The sequence below is a fragment of the Euleptes europaea genome, chromosome 15, assembly GCF_029931775.1.
Source record: "Euleptes europaea isolate rEulEur1 chromosome 15, rEulEur1.hap1, whole genome shotgun sequence".
NCBI classification, from domain to species: Eukaryota; Metazoa; Chordata; class Lepidosauria; order Squamata; family Sphaerodactylidae; genus Euleptes; species Euleptes europaea.
The window spans coordinates 39,816,778-39,838,550 of record NC_079326.1 but is presented as its reverse complement, the minus strand read 5'-3'; the positions used below and the strand labels follow the sequence as shown (position 1 = coordinate 39,838,550).

Sequence of the window (21,773 nt, the reverse complement as noted above, 5' to 3'; positions counted from 1 at the left end):
AGTATTCTTATGCCATTTCTTAAACTTCAAAAATAAAACATTAAGAATTTTTAAAAGATAATACCTTGCCATAAATTACAACATTTACTGATCCCTTTAGAATGATGTACCAAGATGTTCCTTCTTCTCCTTGATTAAATACTAAAAGAGGGGAGAAAGAAAGGTTTTTTTGTGGTTCAATCTCACTGACAAGGCATAATTTTAAAATAAATTGATTTTCATAGCCTATCGTATAAACTTTGCAATAACTGTTTCTGCTGGCTTTTAAATAAATGGTTTAGGGGGGAAATAGACATTTTATTTTAAAATTTCATAGCATATCTATAAAGAAAAGAAAAGAAAACTGTGGCTTCCAAGAAAATCAAATTTGGTACCATAATCCCCAGTGTCTATGGATCACAAAACCTGACCAACAGCATACTATGTTTTCTGCAACCAGTTTCTGAATTTCCAGTTCTAATACAAAAAAATCATTTGCTCAACGTAACACACAAGTGTGAAACTCATAGAATTCATTTCACTTACAGACAGTTCCTGCTTTAGGATGCGATTCAAATACTAGAACACCTGAGAGTTCCCGTTTTACCTTAAAGCAAGATAAAAAAAAATTACAAGTTTTGACTTGTGTAAAGTCATCTGACTAAAAGAGCAAGGAAAGAAATGCAATTCCAAAGAAAAGAAGCAAATTTAGGGAAGAGGCACCCCAGCTTGCATTGAAAACAGCCCTGAAGAAGGGGCCATGGCCCAGTAGCAGAGCACACATTTTGCCCGCAAAATATTCCAAGGATCAGTTCCTGGCATCTTCAGTTCAAGAGCATCAGGAAACAGGTGTTGAGAAAGACCCCAGAGAGCTGCTGCCAATCAATGTAGATAATTCTGAGCTAGGTGGTCTGACTTGGTGGAAGTCAGCATCATATGTTCCAAAGAGAAAACAGTATATTTCTTAATTTATCGCAAACGGTAATAAATGTAAGAGACTCACTGTGGTAGAAAGATGAGATAAAGCCTTAATGTGAAGAAGTTCTTCATATATAATTTCTAGGTCATCAACAGTTCTCTGGCCTGGCCTGTTAAGCAAAAAAACAACAACACTTATACATTGAACAAACAGAAAAGAATGTTACAAATTGAATGCCTTTACTGTACTGTCTGGCATATGAGATCAAGATGCTTAAATAGTTTTAATCTAATTGTTGTCATTTAAAAAAAAGAAGAATTCTGCAGTGTATGCTCAACAGATTATATTTTATTCTATATAGGCTCTGTTGTGGAATTAGTTCACTGTATTCACAGCTCTATGCAACTGTGTGTGTGATTAATATTTATACTGCCTTAGTTTTGACTAGTGCAGATTAAAAATTAAAATAACAAATCAGCATTATTAAAGATAAAATAAAAATAATAAAATACACAAAAATATACAGCAACTGTTTTTACGGTAGAGGAGTAATAACTTGTATTGCCTTTTTTTAAAAACTGCAGAGCCAAACTGCATGTTATATAGGAGATTGGTGATTAGTAGGATTGCCAGGTCCCTCTTCACCACCGGCGGGAGGTTTGTGGGGTGGAGCCTGAGGAGGGCAGGGTTTGGGGAGGGGAGGGACTTCAATGCCATAGAGTCCAATTGCCAAAGCAGCCATTCTCTCCAGGTAAACTGATCTCTATCGGCTGGAGATCAGTTGTAATAGCAGGAGATCTCCAGCTAGTACCTGGAGGTTGGCACCCCTAGTGATTAGATCTTCTGACTTTGTACTGAAATGGAGTCACAAGGAGGGGTCTGCTAGTATTTTGGGGGTAGTGTTAAGGATGAGTGTTTTTAAAGGGCTGATTTCCACATTATGGGGTAGGCAGGTTAGGTTTGGGGTCCACATCCTTGGTCCTGAGTAACAGTAACACTTGAGTTCCTTAGTTCCCACATGCACAATGTCTGATTTGGATTGCATCTGTGGAGCACATGGTAAAGGGGCTTCAACTTCCCATTTCATGCAATTTTCTGGACCCAAGCCACCCCAGGGGGTACGGTTTGGCTCGTTGTGGGAAACCCAAATGAAAACTAATGTTTTCTTTCTTTTAAACAGGCCAAATAATGCCTCTCTTGGACCATTTCAGGTCAGGAAAACAGCACAGTGGGAAGGCTGAAGCCCTTCTCCACATATGCTACAGTCACAACCAGAATTGGTCACTGCATGTAGGGGAATTGAAGCTTCCATTCTTGCAAATGCAGAGATTATATTATTGAAGTCAGTGTTCCGACAAGGTCTCTTTCAATTGCTAGCAAAGCCACTATATAACACTGTGTGCTCTGGGAGGAGGAAATTATTGCAAAGCACCTCTTCCTAGAGTGGAGGAGCCATTGGTTGGCTGAGCTTGTTGTCTTTTCTTTGCTACCTTTCAAAAATGGGGTTTGTAAGTCTAGCAATGGCTCCCTGCTTCCTAAGAATGTACCAGCAAGCCTTTGGATGGTGACTACACTGTAAGGCATGAGCCTATGTTGGCATTTATGAAGGATTTATGAAGGCTAACGAAGCCACAGCAAAACATGTGTTGGAATCTAGACCGTGCGTTCCTTGTGATTTTTCCTTTGTTGTCCTCGGTATTGTAAGGAGATCACTCTGTTTGGCTGCTGCCAGGAGTCCCTTCATTGTGTTTCATCTACTGGCGGGAGTGTGGCAACTCGATCAGGCCATTTAAATCACGTTCTCCCCCCGCTCGGGAGTTGGGTCATTCCACTGGGCAGCCTCTTCCGTTTCTTCCCTGCCGAGAGTTGATTTGTTTCCTCGGATGAACGTTTCAGCGGTGTTGGGATTGACCGCGCATGTCCACGGCTGCTACTGAAGCCGGCCCCGAAACTGAAAGACTCGGACTCCCTTCCAGCGGCTTATATGAGTATCGTTGTTTGTACCTTGCTTTTTGTACCTTGGATTACAGTGCCTTACATGTTATATGTCGTACGTTGGAATATACTGCTTATATTATTAGTTCTACTGCGTGTTGCATTTTGTTTTGAAAAAAATTCTTGAAGTGTTCTACTTCTTCAGTGGTTTCACTGTGTATAGTTAGATTTGCAAAGCCAGCAGGCTGATTGGTTTACTTGCTCAGCTTATTTGTTTCAGCATAGGGTTTGTTTTGTTGTTAGCTATTCGTAAGAATGCAAGGCATCATTTTCATTGCTCATCGTAATAGCAAAAGCAACTTCTGCATTTGTATACCTGGGGAATAGCAGCCTATAGGTCAAAAATACTACACCAGTACCTTTTGAGTGACTGCTTATCTTTAACTAATCTATATTTGTGTGTGGACCTTTCCTGTACATTTTTACAAACTGTATTTCACCAAAGCAGGTTGACGCAAAGAATTCCTTTTGTGTTTTTGTTTTCTTATTTGCAACTGGCAAGGAATTATCCAAGAAAGCATAATGGCCAATTGTATACACTATGTTTTCGAATAGGTAGGTATTCTGTTTATGCGCTCTTGAGCTTTCCTTTAGCCCGAGTGAAAATATATATCAGAAGCTGCCATCAGTTGTGGAGGAGTTCCCTTCTTCTGCTTCCCCCAGTGTCACAAGGTATAATATTAGCCCTCACAGCTTCCACAAGCCTGTGTGGTGCCCACTGATGTAGATTTCTAGGAGTCCTGCTGTGTGAAGACCTACTTTCTGCGGCAAACTCATCGGGTGAGCAATGGCCTGTTACAGCCGAGGATAATAAACGGGAGGCAGACAGAGAACCAGGCTGCACATTAGCGGAAGAAGGGAGAGTTCAGGAGAAATTACATGATCAATAAACACCGTCGACTGTTTGAGTAGTCCATCAAGGTCACAGACGCTCGAGTTTCTCTAGCGCTGCAATGGGGACAAGAATAAGGAATTGCTCCTCAGAATCCGGCGTTCGCTGTTATGCTTTCTGCTCAGCAGCCTGTTCCTTTCCGCTTGAACAATAAACGTGGATTAACTCCTGTTCGTGAAGAAAAAGAGATTCCAGGGCGAGACGGCAAGGTGTCTCCTCAACAACTGTTCCAGGGCAAGACAGTATGGCCTCTGCATACACACACAACACACTCACACACACTGCTACTACTATATGTGCTTTATGAAACTCCAACCATATGCTAGGCCCTGTACAGCACTTTGCAGTCATGTTCCAGATAATCTAAGTCAGGGGTTTCAAACATACGGCCCGCGGGCCAGATCCGGCCCCTTGAGAGCTCTTATCCGGCCCATGAGCCAGCCAAGCCAGCCACCCCCCACCACTCCCAATCTGGATTGGCGAGCCTGCAACTCGACCCCCCCCCTCTCGATCTGGGCTGGCGAGAATTCCCTTCCACAGGGAATTCAGTACCACTGATTTCAACATGTAACCAAATTCTTTTAAAACGCTTATACAGTACTGACTTTGTGTTGAGTACTGCACCCAATACGTCCACAAGAAAAAGGCAAAATGTAGCTATATGGAGGGGAAGCTGTAAGCCAGTGGCAAACATCATACTGTACTAGATCTTTCAGTGCTCACACAGTGCAGAAGTTAAAGCAGCAGCCTTACTGGTCATAAACGGACAGATCTTAAGGATCAAGGTATCTATTACTCAGCCTTTTGGTCTGCACTTTTGCCAGATGACACCCCTCTCCACACAGATCCTGTCTACGAAATGAAAGGGTTGAAATTTCTTGGTTTTAGGATTTCAGGCATTACAATGGCAGGATGCTGAAAAATCAGTATGCCATAACTCCCGCAGCTGCTCTTGCGAAGGCATATTACAAGCTTTCAGACCAAGTCTGCCTTGCTTTAGGTTAATGGTTAAAATCAAACCCAAGTCAAACAGCACTGCTTTTATTTCTTCACAAGGACAAGGGTGCCAGCATTTGCAGAACGGAGCTTTTCGATATCTTACACCCAGACTAGGGGGCATTCCACACGGAAGCCACAAAATGGTGCCCCTGCTGTGGAAGCAGCAGAGAGTGAGACAGAGGTGGGAAGGGGTAGCTTCCACATGCCGGTCACTGCTGTTTCTTCCACCTTCCCCCCTGTGATTGGCCATGTCCGTGCAGAAGTGCTAAGGCAAGAAACTGCATCCCCCCCAATGGGCAGCCCCCTTTCCCCACTTCACAGTTGAGTAGGGTTGCCAGGTCCCTCTATGCCACTGGCGGGAGATTTTTGGGCCGGAGCCTGAGGAGGGTGGGATTTGGGGAGGGGAGGGACTTCAATGCCATAGAGTCCAATTGCCAAAGCGGCCATTTTCTCCAGGTGAACTGATCTCTATCGGCTGGAAATCAGTTGTAATAGCAGGAGCTTTCCAGCTAGTACCTGGAGGTTGTCAACCCTACAGCAGAGTCACAAATAAAGTGACACCATGGATCAGTTGTGAATTAAAAACAAAACTCCTACAAATAAGCCCATTAAAGGGCTCAAAGGGGAAGGAAGAAAAGCGTAACTCCACCATTTTGAAAGAGCTTTTAATGCCACCCGCCTGTCTAGATTAGAGGTTTGACATGGAGGCTTCATCTGCAGTAATTTTGTTATTTTCCCCTCAAATGCAGAGCAAAAGATGAAAAGCTCCAACAGTCCCATAACAACATGCTGTGAACATGCAAGGTGTTGTGTGGTGGCTCCCCCCAAGGGAGGGGCATTCTGCTGGCCACACAGGGCAAAAGCCCCATGTGGAAGTCACCCAGGTCAGTATTCTATGCTTTTTATCAATGAAGAACCTGGATCTTGGGACTAGGGTTCCCAGGTACCTCTTCGGCACCGGTGGGAGATTTTTGGGGCGGAGTCTGAGGAGGGCAGGGTTTGGGGAGGGACTTCAATGCCATAGAGTCCAATTGGCAAAGTGGTCATTTTCTCCAGGTGAACTGATCTCTATTGGCTGGAGATCAGTTGTAATAACAGGAGATCTCCAGCTAGTACCTGGAGGTTGGCAACCCTACTTGGGACCCTTCTCAGAATCCTCAAATAACCAAGAAATACGGTAAACAAGAGAGCGACCATATCCTTGCCACACAACAAGCGCTAATTATAACAACACTTCTCAGGTTCAACTGTGTTGGATTCGGAGTTTTTTAAATGTTTACATTTCTGTTTCGATGGAAGCGAAATAGCATTCTGCTAACAGCTAAATCAACTAAATAGAGATTAAAAAATAAAAAATGTAATTGGTATTGTCATTATTGAACTGATTTTTTTAAATTGTCCAAGTAATATTTTTCTAATAGCATAGTATGGAAGTGTGTGTCTTACTGCATGCATCATTAGAAGCTGGCTGCCTTGTTTGCAACACTGAAGAAAAGAAGCTAATTTAACATTTATCACAACGTGTGGGGGAGTTTTAAACAAAAAACCCTTCCCAATAGTAACAAGAGTCTGCCAGTTTTCCCTCTTGCAGCTTTATTCTGGGTTTTTTTTAAACTACAGACATTCTTTCATCATCTGACAGTTAAAATGTTGCAGTTAATGTAATAAATAGAGAATTTTTAAGTTGCCTGTCAAAACAAGTGACACGTTTTGCAAGTGAGTTGCAGATTTGAAACAATAGAAAGCACCTTTTTAAAGCAACAGCTTCATTATACAATCAAATGCTCAAAGTAATCTTTTCAGCAATTTTTTTTGGGGGGTGGGGGGTGGAAATTGCATTATTTCTTTCTTGGTAATTATGTGAGTTTTGTATCTTCTGGGAGAGTCACAACTCAAAGGCAGCAGCTGTGCCGATTTGCAAACTGGGCGTCTTTTTCGAGTCAGGCTTCCAGCCAGTGCCCTAAACCTCTTGTATGTTTTAATAATAATCAAGTCAAAATGAGCCTGGTTCTCACAAACAGCAGTCAGAGTGTTAAGGCAATCCTGTGTTTAAGCTATATTACTTTGGACTGTAGAAAGTAGGCACTAGCATGAAGAAATACCCCAATTCCTACTGACAGAAAACTGGCACTTTAGAGGTAGGGTTGCCAACCTCCAGGTACTAGATGGAGATCTCCTGCTGTTACAACTGATCTCCAGCTGACAGATCAGTTCCCCTGGAGAAAATGGCTGCTTTGGCAATTGGACTCTATGGCATTGAAGTCCCTCCCCTCCCCAAACCCCGCCCTACCCAGGCTCTGCCCCCAAAACCTCCTGCCGGTGGCAAAGAGGAACCTGGCAACCCTATTCAGAGGGAAGGCCGTCTCCCCAACATTTTTGTTTTCTTATGTTATTTCTGGAGTGATACAGACTCCAGTCACTGGTTTATCACCTCCGCCATTTTTGAAAGCTTGGCCTTAATAAAGATACCCAAGATCCAGTAATGGTTCAGAGTTCAAAAAAGCCCTTTTTATGTTAAGATACTTAAGCCCTGTGGGTAATGTCAATCAAATCCCAGTGAGGTGATAGTGGAGGCAAGAATGGTCCCTGTTTGGACACTGAAAAAAAATGGGAGCTCACAAACGCCAGCGAGAGTCAGAGGACCTAACTTCACCTCCTGCCCAGAAACAGACGAAAATAGGAGATTATTTTGCCCCTCATAACATTATAGCTATCCCAACCTCAAACCGTTTTACTCCTTTGGCAGATACTTTTATTTCACATGAAGTGACTGAAGGGGGAATTGAATAACTTGTCACAAGAAGCTGAAGCTAGTTGGACGAAGGAAATGTCTTGAGGAAGTTTTCTGAGCTGACAGCCAAAACAGTGGATTTAATCATTGATTCTCTGAAACTGCTAAGGACACAACTTGAACAACTTACCCAGGCATTTGCAGGGCTATTCGGAGTGGCCCAGCCCAAACCAACTTTGGGGTCCCTGTTTTGAAGCCATTTTCCTCAGAGGAGAGATTGCAACTATTGGCAGCCTACAGGGGCTTGACTTGCTACTCAAAGCTCTTTATGCCAAAATAATGTAGAACCGCTAGGTAGTGATACATTTGTGAGGAGGCGCCATGCTTCCCATTCAGTTTGGCATTTCTTGTTCATTCTTTCTCTTGCCCTAGATTTAACAGCCATTGGCTATTCACCTACCATTTCACACTTTCAAAAGGGAGAAATTAAAATTATTTTTTTCTTGATACTATAGAAAAGTTGCCACATCTCTCACGTAATTGACTGATCTACTTGACAGCAGATAACGCAGTTTCCACTTCTCATAAAGCATCTTTAGCTGTTTTATCCAGGGGGTGATATATTTATTTCATGCAGTATTATTTTGAGAACATATTAAAACAATATGGGCTAGGGAGTCTACTTGATCCAGACAAAATGGGCATTTGCGTTCTTCTGCAATTTTTTTTTTTTAATATCTATCGTGTGTCTCGGCTGAGTCTAAGGCATTACACTTTGCCAGTAAGAAAGCTCGCTTAAATTTATGGATTTCTAACCAGCGTTCTTAAACTGAAAATAAAACTTAAAATTATTCTCCCCACAGAAGCAGAACATTCCCTGAACCTTTTTTCTTGACATCAGAGCATTCTAGATTGAAATTTGCTTTAATGGTGGTATTGAATGACTGACAGTGGTGAGTTGGCCATATAATAAAGCTGTGTGAGTTGTTGTAGACTGCAGCTAAGAGAATGAGAGAAACAGAAGAAAGAAGGGAGATACTAAACATTTTCTGCTCCTGCTGTCTGTCCACTCAAAATTGTTCCTCGACAACTGTTCCCGCGCATAGTAAGGGTCAAACACTGGCTGGTGGCCAAAGAGATTTTGATGGTAAAGTCCAATATGAACTCCAAAGACAACCTATTGATCTCCCACAGCTACACAATTTATCATCCAATCCAATGCAGTGTTACTCCAGTCTAAGCCCCAATGGACTAAATATGAAGTAACTCTGCATAAGATTGCACTGTTAATCTCAGGAGGCATTTTCAGACACCACACCAATGAGTTCCCAAAATAGCACCCTATTAGTTAGCTTACGGTTTTCTAAGGATCATCCTCATATGGGCATCTGGTCCAATCTGGGAGAGCAGGAGCAGGGTGTCTTGGAGCTCTTCATCACATTCTTTCTTCTCCTCTTCAGTTGGCATAGAGCCATCTTCATGTTCATCATCCAAAAATCGATAAAATAAGTATTTGTCCTGGAAGTGTTGTTCCTGATCCACTGGAAGTACCAATATAAAGTTTATTTGAAGTTAACCAATTAACATGGGCTCACAGGTGAAACAACATAAAACCAAGTGGTCTAGGGGAGCAATTCTACAGGGACCACACAGCTGTCAAAAGAATACTGTATGAGACAACAATACAACTAGGGTTGTCAATCTCCAGGTGGTGGCTGGAGATCTCCCGCTATTACCACTGATTTTCAGGTGACAGAGATCAGTTCCCTTGGAGAAAATGGCCACTTTGGTAATTGGACTCTATGGCATTGAAGTCCCTCCCCTCTCCAAATCCTGCTCTCCTCAGGCTCCACCCCAAAATCTCCAGGTATTTCCCAACCTGGAGCTGGCAACCCTAAATACAACACAGTTGATGGCATGAACATCACATGTTGAGGATCAGCCTTGGGGTGCCATTAGGCATAACCAGTTCTTGACATTAGATTCCCTCTTCTTCTTAAGAATTGGGCTAGGCATATGAAGGGATAGGGCTATGCAGCTAGTGACAACACTGAGAATGACAAGACAAAGTAAACAGGCTGTAACTTGCTACACAGTTAAGAGGTAGAGGTAAAACTTGTCCCTCACCCCAGATAATAATCAGGTTTACCCATGTACCCCTTCACATTTATGGATAAAAGGCAAAAGCTGAGCTTAGGCACACCGCTGAAAGGCATGACACATGTCCACGGCCCTTGGTGATAGAGAGAGACCCATTAGTCACCAATGGGAATCCAGTCAGAGGCACCACAAGGCTCTGTGCACAGATACACATATATCTCACCAGGGAACCCGGCAACAAACAGTTCCTCCCTTGATGCAAATACAATTGTTATTAAATACGTTGTGGTAGTGTGTATTAGTGGGTGTATATATATATATATATATATATATATATATATATATATATATATATATATATATATATATAGATTCACACACATGCACAGATAATGTTTTCAGAATATGTTGTATTTCTTACAGAATTAGGATCCCTCAGAGCTGCTAAAGAATGTATGCAGAAGCTCTGAAGGGAGGAATTTCCTATAAAGTAAGGGTTCCTCTTACCGTGGTTGAGAACGCCTTCTTCCAACAATACTTGCCACATGCCAACAGCCTGTGTCCGTAAATGAACACATGAACTCTGCTGCATCATCCAGTCTACTAGCTCTGTTCCAACACAGCATTGTCTGAGGGAAGAAAAAAAAATAGGTTTCATTTTTAATGCTTACAGTGCACATAATGGCTACAAGAACTTTATAAGTCATAATTTATGAGTAAGCTCAACCAGGTCAGGAGAAGGAATCCACCTGAAGCAATTATCAGGAATAATGGCACCAAGGAACTCTGCTTCAGCTAGTTTAGTCACGGGAGACATGATGCTGATTTATTCGATGCAATATCCTTGTCTCCCCAGGAAGGACAGACTGGGCTGAACTACTCAATGGCTGGGATCCACTGGAGCATTTCTTGGAGTGTGACTTCCTTGTTTCCCCTTCCTGTTGCAGCCCAGAATGACGTCCTGTCCAGGTATACAAAAGACTTCCCAAGAACAGAATTTCGAGGAACATTCTGGGCCACAATAAAAGGGGAGGTGAGAATGTCCTGACTCTTTAACAGAGATTTAATGGCAAGTCATTTACCAGGTGACGTTCTTTACCTCTGCGCCATGAAAAACTTCAACAGCTCATTTCCACACATTAAGCTTTTATTGGCCTAAAACGCATTGTCACTTAGCCCAGTTCCAGCCCAGTTCCATCCCCGTTCCACCCAGGATCAAATGAACTCGCATTACCTGGAATGAGCAGGGACTAAACTGTGTGCAAATGGATCCATGTAAACAGAAAATGCGGGTTCCTGCTGAGTAAGCGCCCCCCCAGCTCCTGGTGATTGGTCCTTTCGAGTTGACTAATGGAGGCTTTCCCCCCTCGCTTGTAATTTTAAAAGCATTTTAAGAACTAAAAAAACAAAAAACGGAGCTACCTGAAAGAAGGGGGGGGGGAATCCAAGCCTCGTTTTAAAAAAGACTTTCTTTTTCTCAGAAAAAGCTCCGAAGTAGCAGCAGGCAGGAAACCGTTGAATCCCTGCCACTTCAAACACTGCTTCACGATTGGCTGTGAGAGATGCCAATCATCTGTGTTTCCCCCTGTTTCTGTTTCTCCCAGAAGAGGAATGGGGAAAGGCGGGTTCATTTCACTTCGATACAGGGCTGAAAGAAGAGTAAATAAGGTATCGTCCGTTTGCAAAGATTTGATCCTGGGTGAAACTGGGAGGGAACTGGGCTGGAACGGGGCTGGAACTGGGCTAAGTGACCATGCGTTTTAGGCCATTAAAGGGACAGGGTATTTTTCCAGGACCATTGGCAACCCTAGTTGATATATATCCCTGACTGTTGCTAGAAATTATACAAGTGTGTGTGTTTTTTTTTGGGGGGGGGGTTGCTGTACAGTCACAGCTGACTTATGTTCACCCCATTGGGTTTTTAAGGCAAGAGACGTTCAGAGATGGTTTGCCATTGCCTGCCTCTGTATCACGACCCTGGTATTCTTTGGAGATCTCCCATCCAAATACTTGCCAGGGTCGACCCAGCTTTGCTTCTGAGATCTGACGAGATCAGGTTAGCCTGCAGCTGTCCAGTTCAGGGCGCAAATGTATGTAGGGAGAGCATAAGTGAGTGAATAACCCCACTTCCCAGCATTCAAGAGGGTAAGGGACATATCAACCTGATCTGGGTGGCCCAGGCTAGCCCAATCTGGTCAGATCTCAGAAGCTAAGTAGGGTTGGCCCTGGTTAGCACTTGGATGGGAGACCACCATGGAAATCCAGAGTTGGTATGCAGAGGCAGGCGATGTCAAACCACCTCTGTTCATCCCTTGCCTACAAAACCCTATGGGATCACTGTAAGTTGGCTGCAAGTTGACAGCAATTTCCACCATAAGGGAAAGATCAGCCTATCCCTTCCCATCAGGTTTTGCAAACATTTGGAAACAAGGGGGGGGGATCCTTGCTGCTTTTGAGTAACTTCAGAACATGGGTAGAATAAATGAATTACTCACTTCATGTCCATGTTATGACGGCACTCAGAAGCAGCAAGAGCAAGTCTTGCACCCTCTGAATGTCGGCAAAACTTGGTACAAAATGATTTTTCCTCTCTAGGCACCATGGTTAGAAACAACCACAAATAATGGCAAACTACAAAGGCCAGTCACAATGCATGGACACCTGGTTTAATAGCAAGGTTACCAGCACAACTTTATGCTGATAGACTAGCATTGCAAGCCTAAGAATGCTTCCTGGGAGCAAGTCCCACTGAATGAACTGAGTAGGGTTTTGAGTAAGTAGATCTGTTTAGGATTACTTTCCCAAGCACAATCACCCTTCCAAGCCAGCGTGGTGTAGTGATTAAAAGCAGTGGTTTGGAGCAGTGGACTCTCATCTGGAGAACCGGGTTTGATTCCCCACTCCTCCAAATGAGCGGTGGAGGCTAATCTGGTGAACCAGGTTGGTTTCCCCACTCTTGCACACAAAGCCAGCTGGGTGACCTTGGGCTAGTCACACTCTTTCAGTCCCACCTACCTCACAGGGTATCTGTTGTGAGGAGGGGAAGGGAAGATGATTGTAAGCTGCTTTGATTCTTCCTTAAGTGGCAGAGAAAGTCAGCATATAAAAACCAACTCTTCTTCTTCTTATTATTGAACCCAATGGGTTTAGAAAGCTATAATTCTGCCCAGGACTGCATTACAAAACTGCAATCCTATGCAGAGTTACTCCCGTTCTAAACCCAGTGAATTAAATGGACATAGACTGCAGTAATTCTGCACAGGATTGTACTGTAAAGCTACCCTTTCTGTAGGTTTAATTCCCACTGTGAGCACAACACAACCAAAATATTATCTTGTTCCGTACAATTGCCCATATGGCAAGAGCATCCCTGTGATTTGGCACAGGACAAGGAGATTCTTTACTCAAGAGATATAGCAGAACTAATTACAGCAGTAATTTATAATGAAACTGGCTGTATTTATGAGAAAGGTCTCATGGAGCCTTCCATGCCTGGCTTCATAGCACTTAATTAAATTTCCAAGTTTATCCTTCAAAAACAAACTGACAGGAAAAAGAAAAGACACAAAACTCTTAGCAAAACGTTACTTCAAAGAAGCTTGTTTCTGTGGTGCTCTTTCAGCTTTCAGGAGGGTTAAAGAGAATAGTACTGGGAAATGTCTCAGAGGGGTTGAAAGGCTCGTTCTTTTTGAAGTCTACATTTCTATAGGGTGAGGTTTCCAAACCAAGTGAAGCACCTATTAGAGATGAGCTGGGCACTTAGTTGGGTGCTCAACTGGTAAGGAAAAAAATTGAAACTCCTTGCTTCATTCCATTGAAGACCCTTAGATTTTATCTCTAAGGAGGAAGTGGGCAGCAGGAAACACACCAGCAGGTGGCATGCTGGGGTCACTTAGACAGCAGTTTTGCAATAAACCTATCATTTCATAATCATAATATACTGTTGTCAAATATGGGACTATACAAGAATCTTTTTCACATTATTCGAGAAGGAAGGAAGGAAGGAAGGAAGGAAGGATCAATGAACTATGATAAACTTGTGCAGCTGCACAACATCTGGCCACTTCAGCCGTGATCCAAAGTTCATGATCTGAGAGGAGAAAGGCAATATACGATTCGTTCGGTCTATCTGGAATTTTTTGAAGAATAGGAATAATAAAATAATGCCTAAGATCACAATCAAAACAAAAATATAATAGGACACTTCCCTACTTTGTACATAACTATATGCTCACACAGGACACTCTCTGCACCACTAGGAACATCAAGGATTCCAGATTGTGTGAAGACAGGTGTAGTGAGGTGGCACTAATATGTAGATGACACTTAGCATTTTTCCTCCTTAACAAGTGAATTGGATAGGTCTGAAGGAGTCCTGAAAAGGTGTCTGGAGAAGGTAATAGGATGGATGAAGACCAATCAACTGGATCTCAACCCAGACAAGGCTGAGGTACTGATGGTCAATGACAAAGCTACTTGTGTGTCTGAGGAGTCAGCCTGTCCTGGAGGGGGCTTCACTCATAGAATCATAGAGTTGGAAGCGGCCATACAGGCCATCTAGTCCAACCCCCTGCTCAATGCAGGATCAGCTTAGAGCATCCCTGACAAGTGTTTGTCCAGCCTCTGCTTAAAGACTGCCATTGAGTGGGAGCTCACCTCCTCCCTAGGTAGCTGATTCGACTATTGAACAACTCTTACAGTAAAAAAAGTTTTCCTAATGTCCAGCCAGTACCTTTCCGCCTGTAATTTAAACCCATTATTGCGAGTCCTATCCTCTGCTGCCAACAGGAACAGCAGTGGACTCTGACCTGGAGAACCGGGTTTGATTCCCCACTCCTCCATATAAGCAGCCGAGGCTAATCTGGTGAACTGGATTTGTTTCCCCGCTCCTACGAACCAAGCCAGCTGGGTGACCTTGGGCTAGTCACACTCTCTCAGCCCCAACTACCTCACAGGGTGTCTGTTGTGGGGAGGGGAAATTCTACCACTCCAAACCACCACTCTTAACCACTACACCATGCTGACTCTCAATCTTTTAAATTGCTTTTTTATAATCAGCTTCTAGTACTTCGACCGTATGAAGAGCTCTGTATAACACAAAAGATTGCAGGCGGAATAAAATATATCCTTTAACCTATTTTATTTCTAAGTAAATCAACTCCTACTTCCACAATCAAGAACAAAAAAAAATCATCCCTGGGTTATTTAATTCAGCTCTTCCACTTCCTAAAAAGGATATGATCAATTGCTGTTATACATTAACATCCATCCCAGAAGGATAAAAAAAGAGACATGGAATTCTCATGTCTTTAAAACTCCTATCCGACCAGATATTTCATTTCAACAAGGCACTGCTGCCACCACCAGGATACACAGAAGCATGAATGATAAACAGAAATTTACTGTAAATAAACTTGCTGAACCTGTACCATTCAGATACTCAGGCTACAATTCAAGACAGAACCCTGCATAAAATGTACCATTGGACACATTAAGAAACCCTGATCTGAGAGGCGTCCCATGTAGTCTGTTGTCACACTTAGACCAGGTTGCCTGACTTAGGCGTGCGGTCATTATCAGGCCCATTATTTGGAGCCAAAAGACCCAATGTGGCGCATGTAGTAGCTGAGGACCCCAACATAACCCCGGAACCACGAATACGAATGCCTTGGATCCTGCACTTCCTTTCCGTGTCCATTGTAGAGTGGTCCTCTGCTCCACAGCTTGTGTTCCTTGGGCACAAGGCACTCTTGCAAGACCAATGTTCTTTTCATAGAATCATAGAGTTGGAAGGGACCACCAGGGTCATCTAGTCCAACCCCCTGCACAATGCAGGAAATTCACAATGACCTCCCCCACACACACACACCCAGTGACCCCTACTCCATGCCCAGAAGATGGCCAAGGGGCCCTCCCTCTCATGAACTGCCTAAGGTCATAGAATCAGCCTTGCTGACAGCCATCCAGCCTCTGCTTGTAAACCTCCAGGGAAGGAGAGCTCACCACCTCCCGAGGAAGCCTGTTCCACTGAGGAACCGCTCTAACTGTTAGAGGAACCACCTCTAACAGAGCCAAAGAGTGGCTAGCACAAGAGGAACACGCTGGGCAGTAGAGGACTACTCTTCAATGGACACAGAGGAGCATAAGTGGAAAGAAGGTTTAGGACCTCCCATGCACATGTATCAGTTAATCATACATGCCCAGCACCATGTTGCAATCAGGCCAGAGTTTTACTTATCTTTTTTATTTATTTCAGTTATACACTTCCTTTCTCCCCAACGGAGGCCTGAAGCAGCTAACATTGTCCTCCCTGTCTTCCATTTTATCCTTACAACAACCCTGCGAGGGAGGTTAGGCTCACAGTATGTGACTGGCCCAGTATCACCCAGCAAGCTTCCATGGCAGAGTAGGGATTTGAACCTGGGTCTCTCAGATCTCAGCCTAACACTCTAACCACTGTGCTTCCTTAAAAGGGCTTATGGAAGAGTTCCATGGACTTACGTCTGTCTTGTTTGTGATTATTACCCAAGAAATCTGGGTCTTTGGAGACCTCCAGGGATGGCAAGGCTCAACTAAAACTCACAAAACGATGTACGTACAGCGTGTGGCCTTTAATTTTTTTTCTGTGCAAATGTATCATAGATACCTGTATGTCTTCAAATGATATTTGCGATCTCTTATCATGTGAGGTGCTCGAGAGATGATTGCGTTCCTTAATACCTTTCCAGCTCTCAGGATTTTTTCTGATGGAACCTTGGAGGACGATGAAGAAGCAATAAAAGAAAACAGTGAGTGTATTTTAAATTGCCATGGTTACCTTGAACATCAAAATATGACACCAGCAGATGTATAAAACGGATCAAGCCAAGTGGAAATGCTCAGACGCAGAAGGAACTTTTTTTTCACCCGTGGTGGACTTGCACTAAAAGCCAAAAATATTGGTGAGCGATACACAAAGAGCTACAGAAAATGCTTCAGGCAAATTTTGAACTAGAACCCAAATATCAAATTCAAATTCAAATACCTTTATTGGCATAATACAGATTGTAGAAAAATAATAAATAATGGATAAAAGGATAAAACTTTAAATAGAGTCTGAATATAATTCAATCCTGGGTACTGTGGTCCTTCTTCAAACTAAGTGCCCATTGATTGACCACTGTCATCAGGAATCTTGCCATCTTTTCAGTGATCTGTGAATCACAGTCGGCTAGTAGTTTGTGAAGCATCTTGCTGCTGTTTGGAGAAGAGTATGGGACTAAAGGTTTTATGAGATTTTCTCTTGGGATATTATATAAATGGCAGTCCAAAGGTATATGGGACAGAGAGTCAGGGCATCCTGCACCAATTCTGCAGACCCTTTCTTCATAAGGTATTTTCAAGAATCTGCCACGGAGGATCGCCGAAGGCAGTGAGTTAGTCCTGGCTTGCATAAAAGCTTTCCTGAGTTTAGGGCTGTTACTGCACTAGGTATTCCCAGCGATGTATCAAGAGTTTGGAAATGTTTTAAAAAACATCGCTTTTAAAAAGGACCATGGAACAGGTGATGTGAAAGGCCTCTACCTGAGACCCTGAAGTCTGCATAGACAAGGCTGACCTTGATGGATCAATGGTCTGATTCAGTATAAGGCAGCTTTATGTGTGCTTTCAGTGTGATTGCCACTATTCTCCTGTGTTTATCTCACATTTACTTGTCAAATGCTCATTGCTATCATATGTGTACACCGGGGGGCAGGGGCTTTGCTATAGATCTGAAAAAAGAGGTAAAAGATAAACTGGGTACATGTCAAATCTGCACTGACACACGCTAAACCACCCCAAGCAAACAACACAGAGTAGGATTTTATGGTTTTTTTGTGCTGGTGCAGTGGAGGAACCATGGAGGAATTTTTACCAGTTCTTCTTCACCCTATAGACTCCCCACACTGTGCTGTTGCTTTGGCTCTTTTGAACAGGACTGCATGGGATATGGAGAGTGGGAGATGGCCGTTCTGTGACATCATAGGCTCCAACTGTGACATCATAGGCTCCAACTCATACTACAGAGTATTTGACTTGTACTCACTGTATGTAATGGGATTACAGTGTGGGTGGGGGGTCACATGGCATCATTACCCTGATAGGTATGGTTGTCAGCTCCAGGTTGGGAAATAGCAGGAAATTTTGGAGGTGGAAACTGGGGAAGGTGGAGTTTGTGAAGGGGAGGGACTTCAGCAGGGTATAGTGCCATAGAGTCCACCTTCCAGATGAACTGATCTCTATGGCCTGGAGATCAGTTGTAATAGCAGGAGATCTCCAGCCACCACCTGGAGGATGGCAACCCTATCGAAAGCATACTAATAACATCTCAATATTTCCTTGGTTCATTACTTCCATTTATCTAGCAGTCTGGGCCTGTAGTATATCTACCACCCATTACCTCTGTAATGGTTCTAGCTGGTCGAAGAGGGATGTGATGCTCAATGAAAGGAGTCTGAAAAATAAAATGTAAGCGGAAAAAGTAATATAACAATGAGAATGGAAATAAATGTGGAAGCAGATGGTTTAAAATAAAAGTCAAACAAACATACTAAAAAAAAAGTTGGAGGCTGAAGAGGTGTCAACAATTCTCAGAGCCCAACTTTTCCTGTTGTAGGAAGGTGGGATCCAACCTTCCACAAATGGAAAAGGTTCAGAGAAAGAACCTTCTGCTTTCATGTGAACCCCTGTGACCTCCTTAAAGAGAATCTCAGGAATACTGTGGGATATGGTATAAGAGCTACAGCAAGAATTACAGAAATCTCCCTGAATTCTTGTGCAAAAGGAGCAAGCTACACACAGAGAGCAAAAGCTCATGCAAGGACAGAGGAACCTATTTCTTCTGTTTCCTGTTTCCTTCTGCAAACTTGTGCATCAAATTCAACACTATTCCCAAAGGTCTCCTGGTTTGGGAGAAGGGTTGCCAACTCCAGGTATCAAAATTCCTGGAGATTTCAGGGAAGAGCCTGGGGACGGAGATCAGCAATGGATATTGACTCTATGAATGTGATGCCATAGAGTCCGAAACTGCCATTTTCTGCAGAGAAATTGATCTCTGTGTTCTGGAGATCAGGTTTAATTCTCGAAGAACTCCTGGTCCCCACCATGAGGTTAGCAACCAAACTTGGGAGGAGATTTACAGGAGCCACAAGGCCTGCTCTGGGAAAAGCAGCAAAGATCACTTCTGCAAACTCGCTCCATGCATGGAAGGCTGGAATACAGTCCATTTTGAAGCTTTCCCTAAAACCTGAATGATGCACTACAGACAAACATGGAGACAGGATGCTCAAAGAATATCAAAAATATATCAAAAGGGAAATCACATAAATGACAATTCATGCAATCGTTTTTATGAGCTGAAGTCAACACAATTCGCATTTTTCCAGTCTATTTTGCACGGACATTGAAACCATGCCATATACTTAATGGTGCCCTTCTAAGAATACTTTCCTGGGAATAAACCCCATTGACCAGATTTTAGTAGGGTTTTGGATAGACCTGTTTAGGATTACTGTCTAAGATTTGTAATTAGTTTGCTTGTGAAGATTTCAGGACGCCTTCCTTTTTCCCTCTTCCATCATACTGCATTGCTTATTGCATGTGTTACACTGTTTTTATGTCATTATTCTCTGATTATGACAATCTGGTTTATTGGATGCATTACAGTGTATTTATTCCATTGTTCTTTAATTGCTCAATCCAGTTGTCCTGCATTCATTTCTGTATGTATTACATTGGTCTGTACAGCACTGTTTCTGTACATTCTGTAATCCTCCTAACAAGAAAGGTGGATGATTGATGAAGGAAATAGCTAAATACATAAACAGCTCAGCAGATCAAAGTCAGGACTCTAATCTTCAAAGAATGCAAACGGCTCAATCTTAGTGGATGGCAGACTGAAGACAGATTCATACAACCAACCCTGTCCCTGGCAGCTGCAGGAAGAAGCCAGTTTCTTCTGCCTTCCAGCCCATGGGCAGCCAGCTGTTGGCAGTAACATAACAAAATCACTATTCTGGATATTATACCTGGAAACTCGCATGTCCTTTTAGAAAGGTAAAATGTGTCAGAAGCCCTTTTTCTTTTCCCTATCAAGTCACATGTGACTTATGGCAACCTCTGGTGGGGTTTTCAAGGCAAGAGACGTTGAGAAGTGGTTTGCCATTGCCTGCCTCTGCATCACGACCCTGGTATTCCTTGGAGGTCTCCCATCCAAATACTAACTAGGGTCAACTTTGCTTAGCTTGTGAGATCAGGCTAGCTCAGGACAGGGCCAGAAGACCTTACTGACCAATAAATAATTCAAATCAGGATGTGTGATTGTTTTTCGCATCACAGCTGCAAAAATTCAGAAAAAAGTCTCTGAATCAAAAGCTTAAGGGCTTCAACTTTGTTCCCAGGTATGAAATATCCACCAATTTAACCTTTCTCATCCTCAGATTCCTTTTCCATATCAGAAAAAGAAGATAATTACATTGATGGACGTTTCGCACCTTATACAGTAAAAAAAAGTTGTTTGCCCGCAAACGATATCTGAAGAGCCCCCAAGAACTCTGAATGGGGAAGTGTCTTTACAAAGCTGAGGACAATCACTTTGAGTTTTCTTGATGCGTTAAGTCAAAACCGACATTACACAGAGTTCTGTATTAGTTTCTTCCATTTTACTGGTTTTTTAAAAAATAATTATTTATGTAGTTTGTAGTCCACCTTTCTCACTAATCCCAGATTGGTCTTCAACAGGGCACATCTGAGTGGACAAAACACAGGACACAGAGAGGCCACTTAACTCTTCCCCCTTCCTATAATTCTTCAGCCCAAAACAATTTTTCAAGCCTCCTCTACCTACAATCTTTATCTGCAGGAGAAAAAAAAAAACATGGGTGCGCACATCATGTCTTTGGCCCTTATTTAAAAGTTGAAAGGCAGCCATGGCCTTCAATTTGCAAGAACTGAGCAAGGCTGTTAATGATAGGATGCTTTGGAGGTCATTAATGCATAGGGTCACCATAAGTTGAAAGCAACTTGATGGCACATAACACACAACAAAGCTCTGTAGAAGAACAAGCAGAGGGTTCCAGGTCCTTGTGGGATCCCATTGTTTACTTCCCTCCATTGGGAGAACTGTCCATTTATTCCTACTCTTTGCTTCCTGTCATTTAACCAATTTTTAATCGATATGACATGGGTCTCAAACATACGGTCTGCGGGTATGATCCAGCCCCTTGAGAGCTCTTGTCTGGCCTGCGAGCACCTGAGGAAAGTTCCCATTTATTTCAGCACAGATCTCCTTGCTCTGCATGAGATTCAAGCCAGAATAATTAATGTGGAAAATAATGGGACCATTGTCTGCACAAGGTATGGAAATGTACTAGTCTCATTTCTTCTTCTGGCTTTAGTTTGTTTTATAATGCAATGCTGATTTAATGCTGTTGCTGGGTTATTTCAAATTGTGGACTGACTGATTTTTATTGTTTATGTTGTTAGCTGCCTCAAGCGCTTTCCTGGAGAGACGACCAAGAATTGATTGATCGAGTGATTGATTTTTTGGAAGTTCAATCCTAATCACACTTAACAGGAAAGCCCATTACAATCAGTGGAGTTTACATCTCAACCTACACAGAGAGGATCATGTTTTAAAAAAATCATTTGCAAATAAATGTAATGCGGACAGTATATTATGTCTTTTCTTCATTCTTATTAACTTCTGAAATGTTTGATACCAACCGATGTTTGTTTGTTTTCCAGGAAAGAGGGGCTGTCACAATGACTCAATTGATTTATCGATTATTTTGTTGGCTTTGTATTCTATTTGACTCGGTAACATCAATTTCCATAATTATTTGCAGGCAGATGTCTGCAGAAGTCTTTATAAGATTCCATGACTGACTACACAAATCTCAGTTTTTAAAAGGTTTCCTTTTACAATTTCTCTGCCAAAGTTGAAAGAATAATTGCAAAGATTCAAGAAATTCATTTTGCCATTTTCAATCGCAATTGCCAAATGTGCTGCTCCGGTACGCTCGACTGGTCAGGAGAACTGAACCTTGAAAGGGTACCCTGTTTCTCACCGTAATTACTTTTCCCAGGAACTGTCCAACTGCAAAAACTAACGGAGCATGGTTGCATGTCTTTATGCATTG

At 42.7% G+C, this 21,773-nt stretch overlaps 1 protein-coding gene across 2 annotated transcripts in view; it reads right to left on the bottom strand.

Moving 5' to 3' along the window:
• The window catches only part of RAPGEF4 (Rap guanine nucleotide exchange factor 4), a 158,532-nt gene that overhangs the window by 44,785 nt on the left and 91,974 nt on the right, over nucleotides 1–21,773 (bottom strand). Inside the window, exons 6-12 of one of the 2 annotated variants that reach the window (XM_056861640.1) lie at nucleotides 18,035–18,088; nucleotides 16,262–16,368; nucleotides 10,123–10,244; nucleotides 8,873–9,056; nucleotides 983–1,067; nucleotides 526–586; nucleotides 65–141 (exon numbers count right to left, since the gene is read on the bottom strand). In XM_056861640.1, coding sequence (XP_056717618.1) covers nucleotides 65–141; nucleotides 526–586; nucleotides 983–1,067; nucleotides 8,873–9,056; nucleotides 10,123–10,244; nucleotides 16,262–16,368; nucleotides 18,035–18,088 — 690 coding nt within the window. The remainder of the gene's footprint in view (nucleotides 1–64; nucleotides 142–525; nucleotides 587–982; nucleotides 1,068–8,872; nucleotides 9,057–10,122; nucleotides 10,245–16,261; nucleotides 16,369–18,034; nucleotides 18,089–21,773) is intronic. The other variant, XM_056861641.1, reaches the window with a different exon arrangement.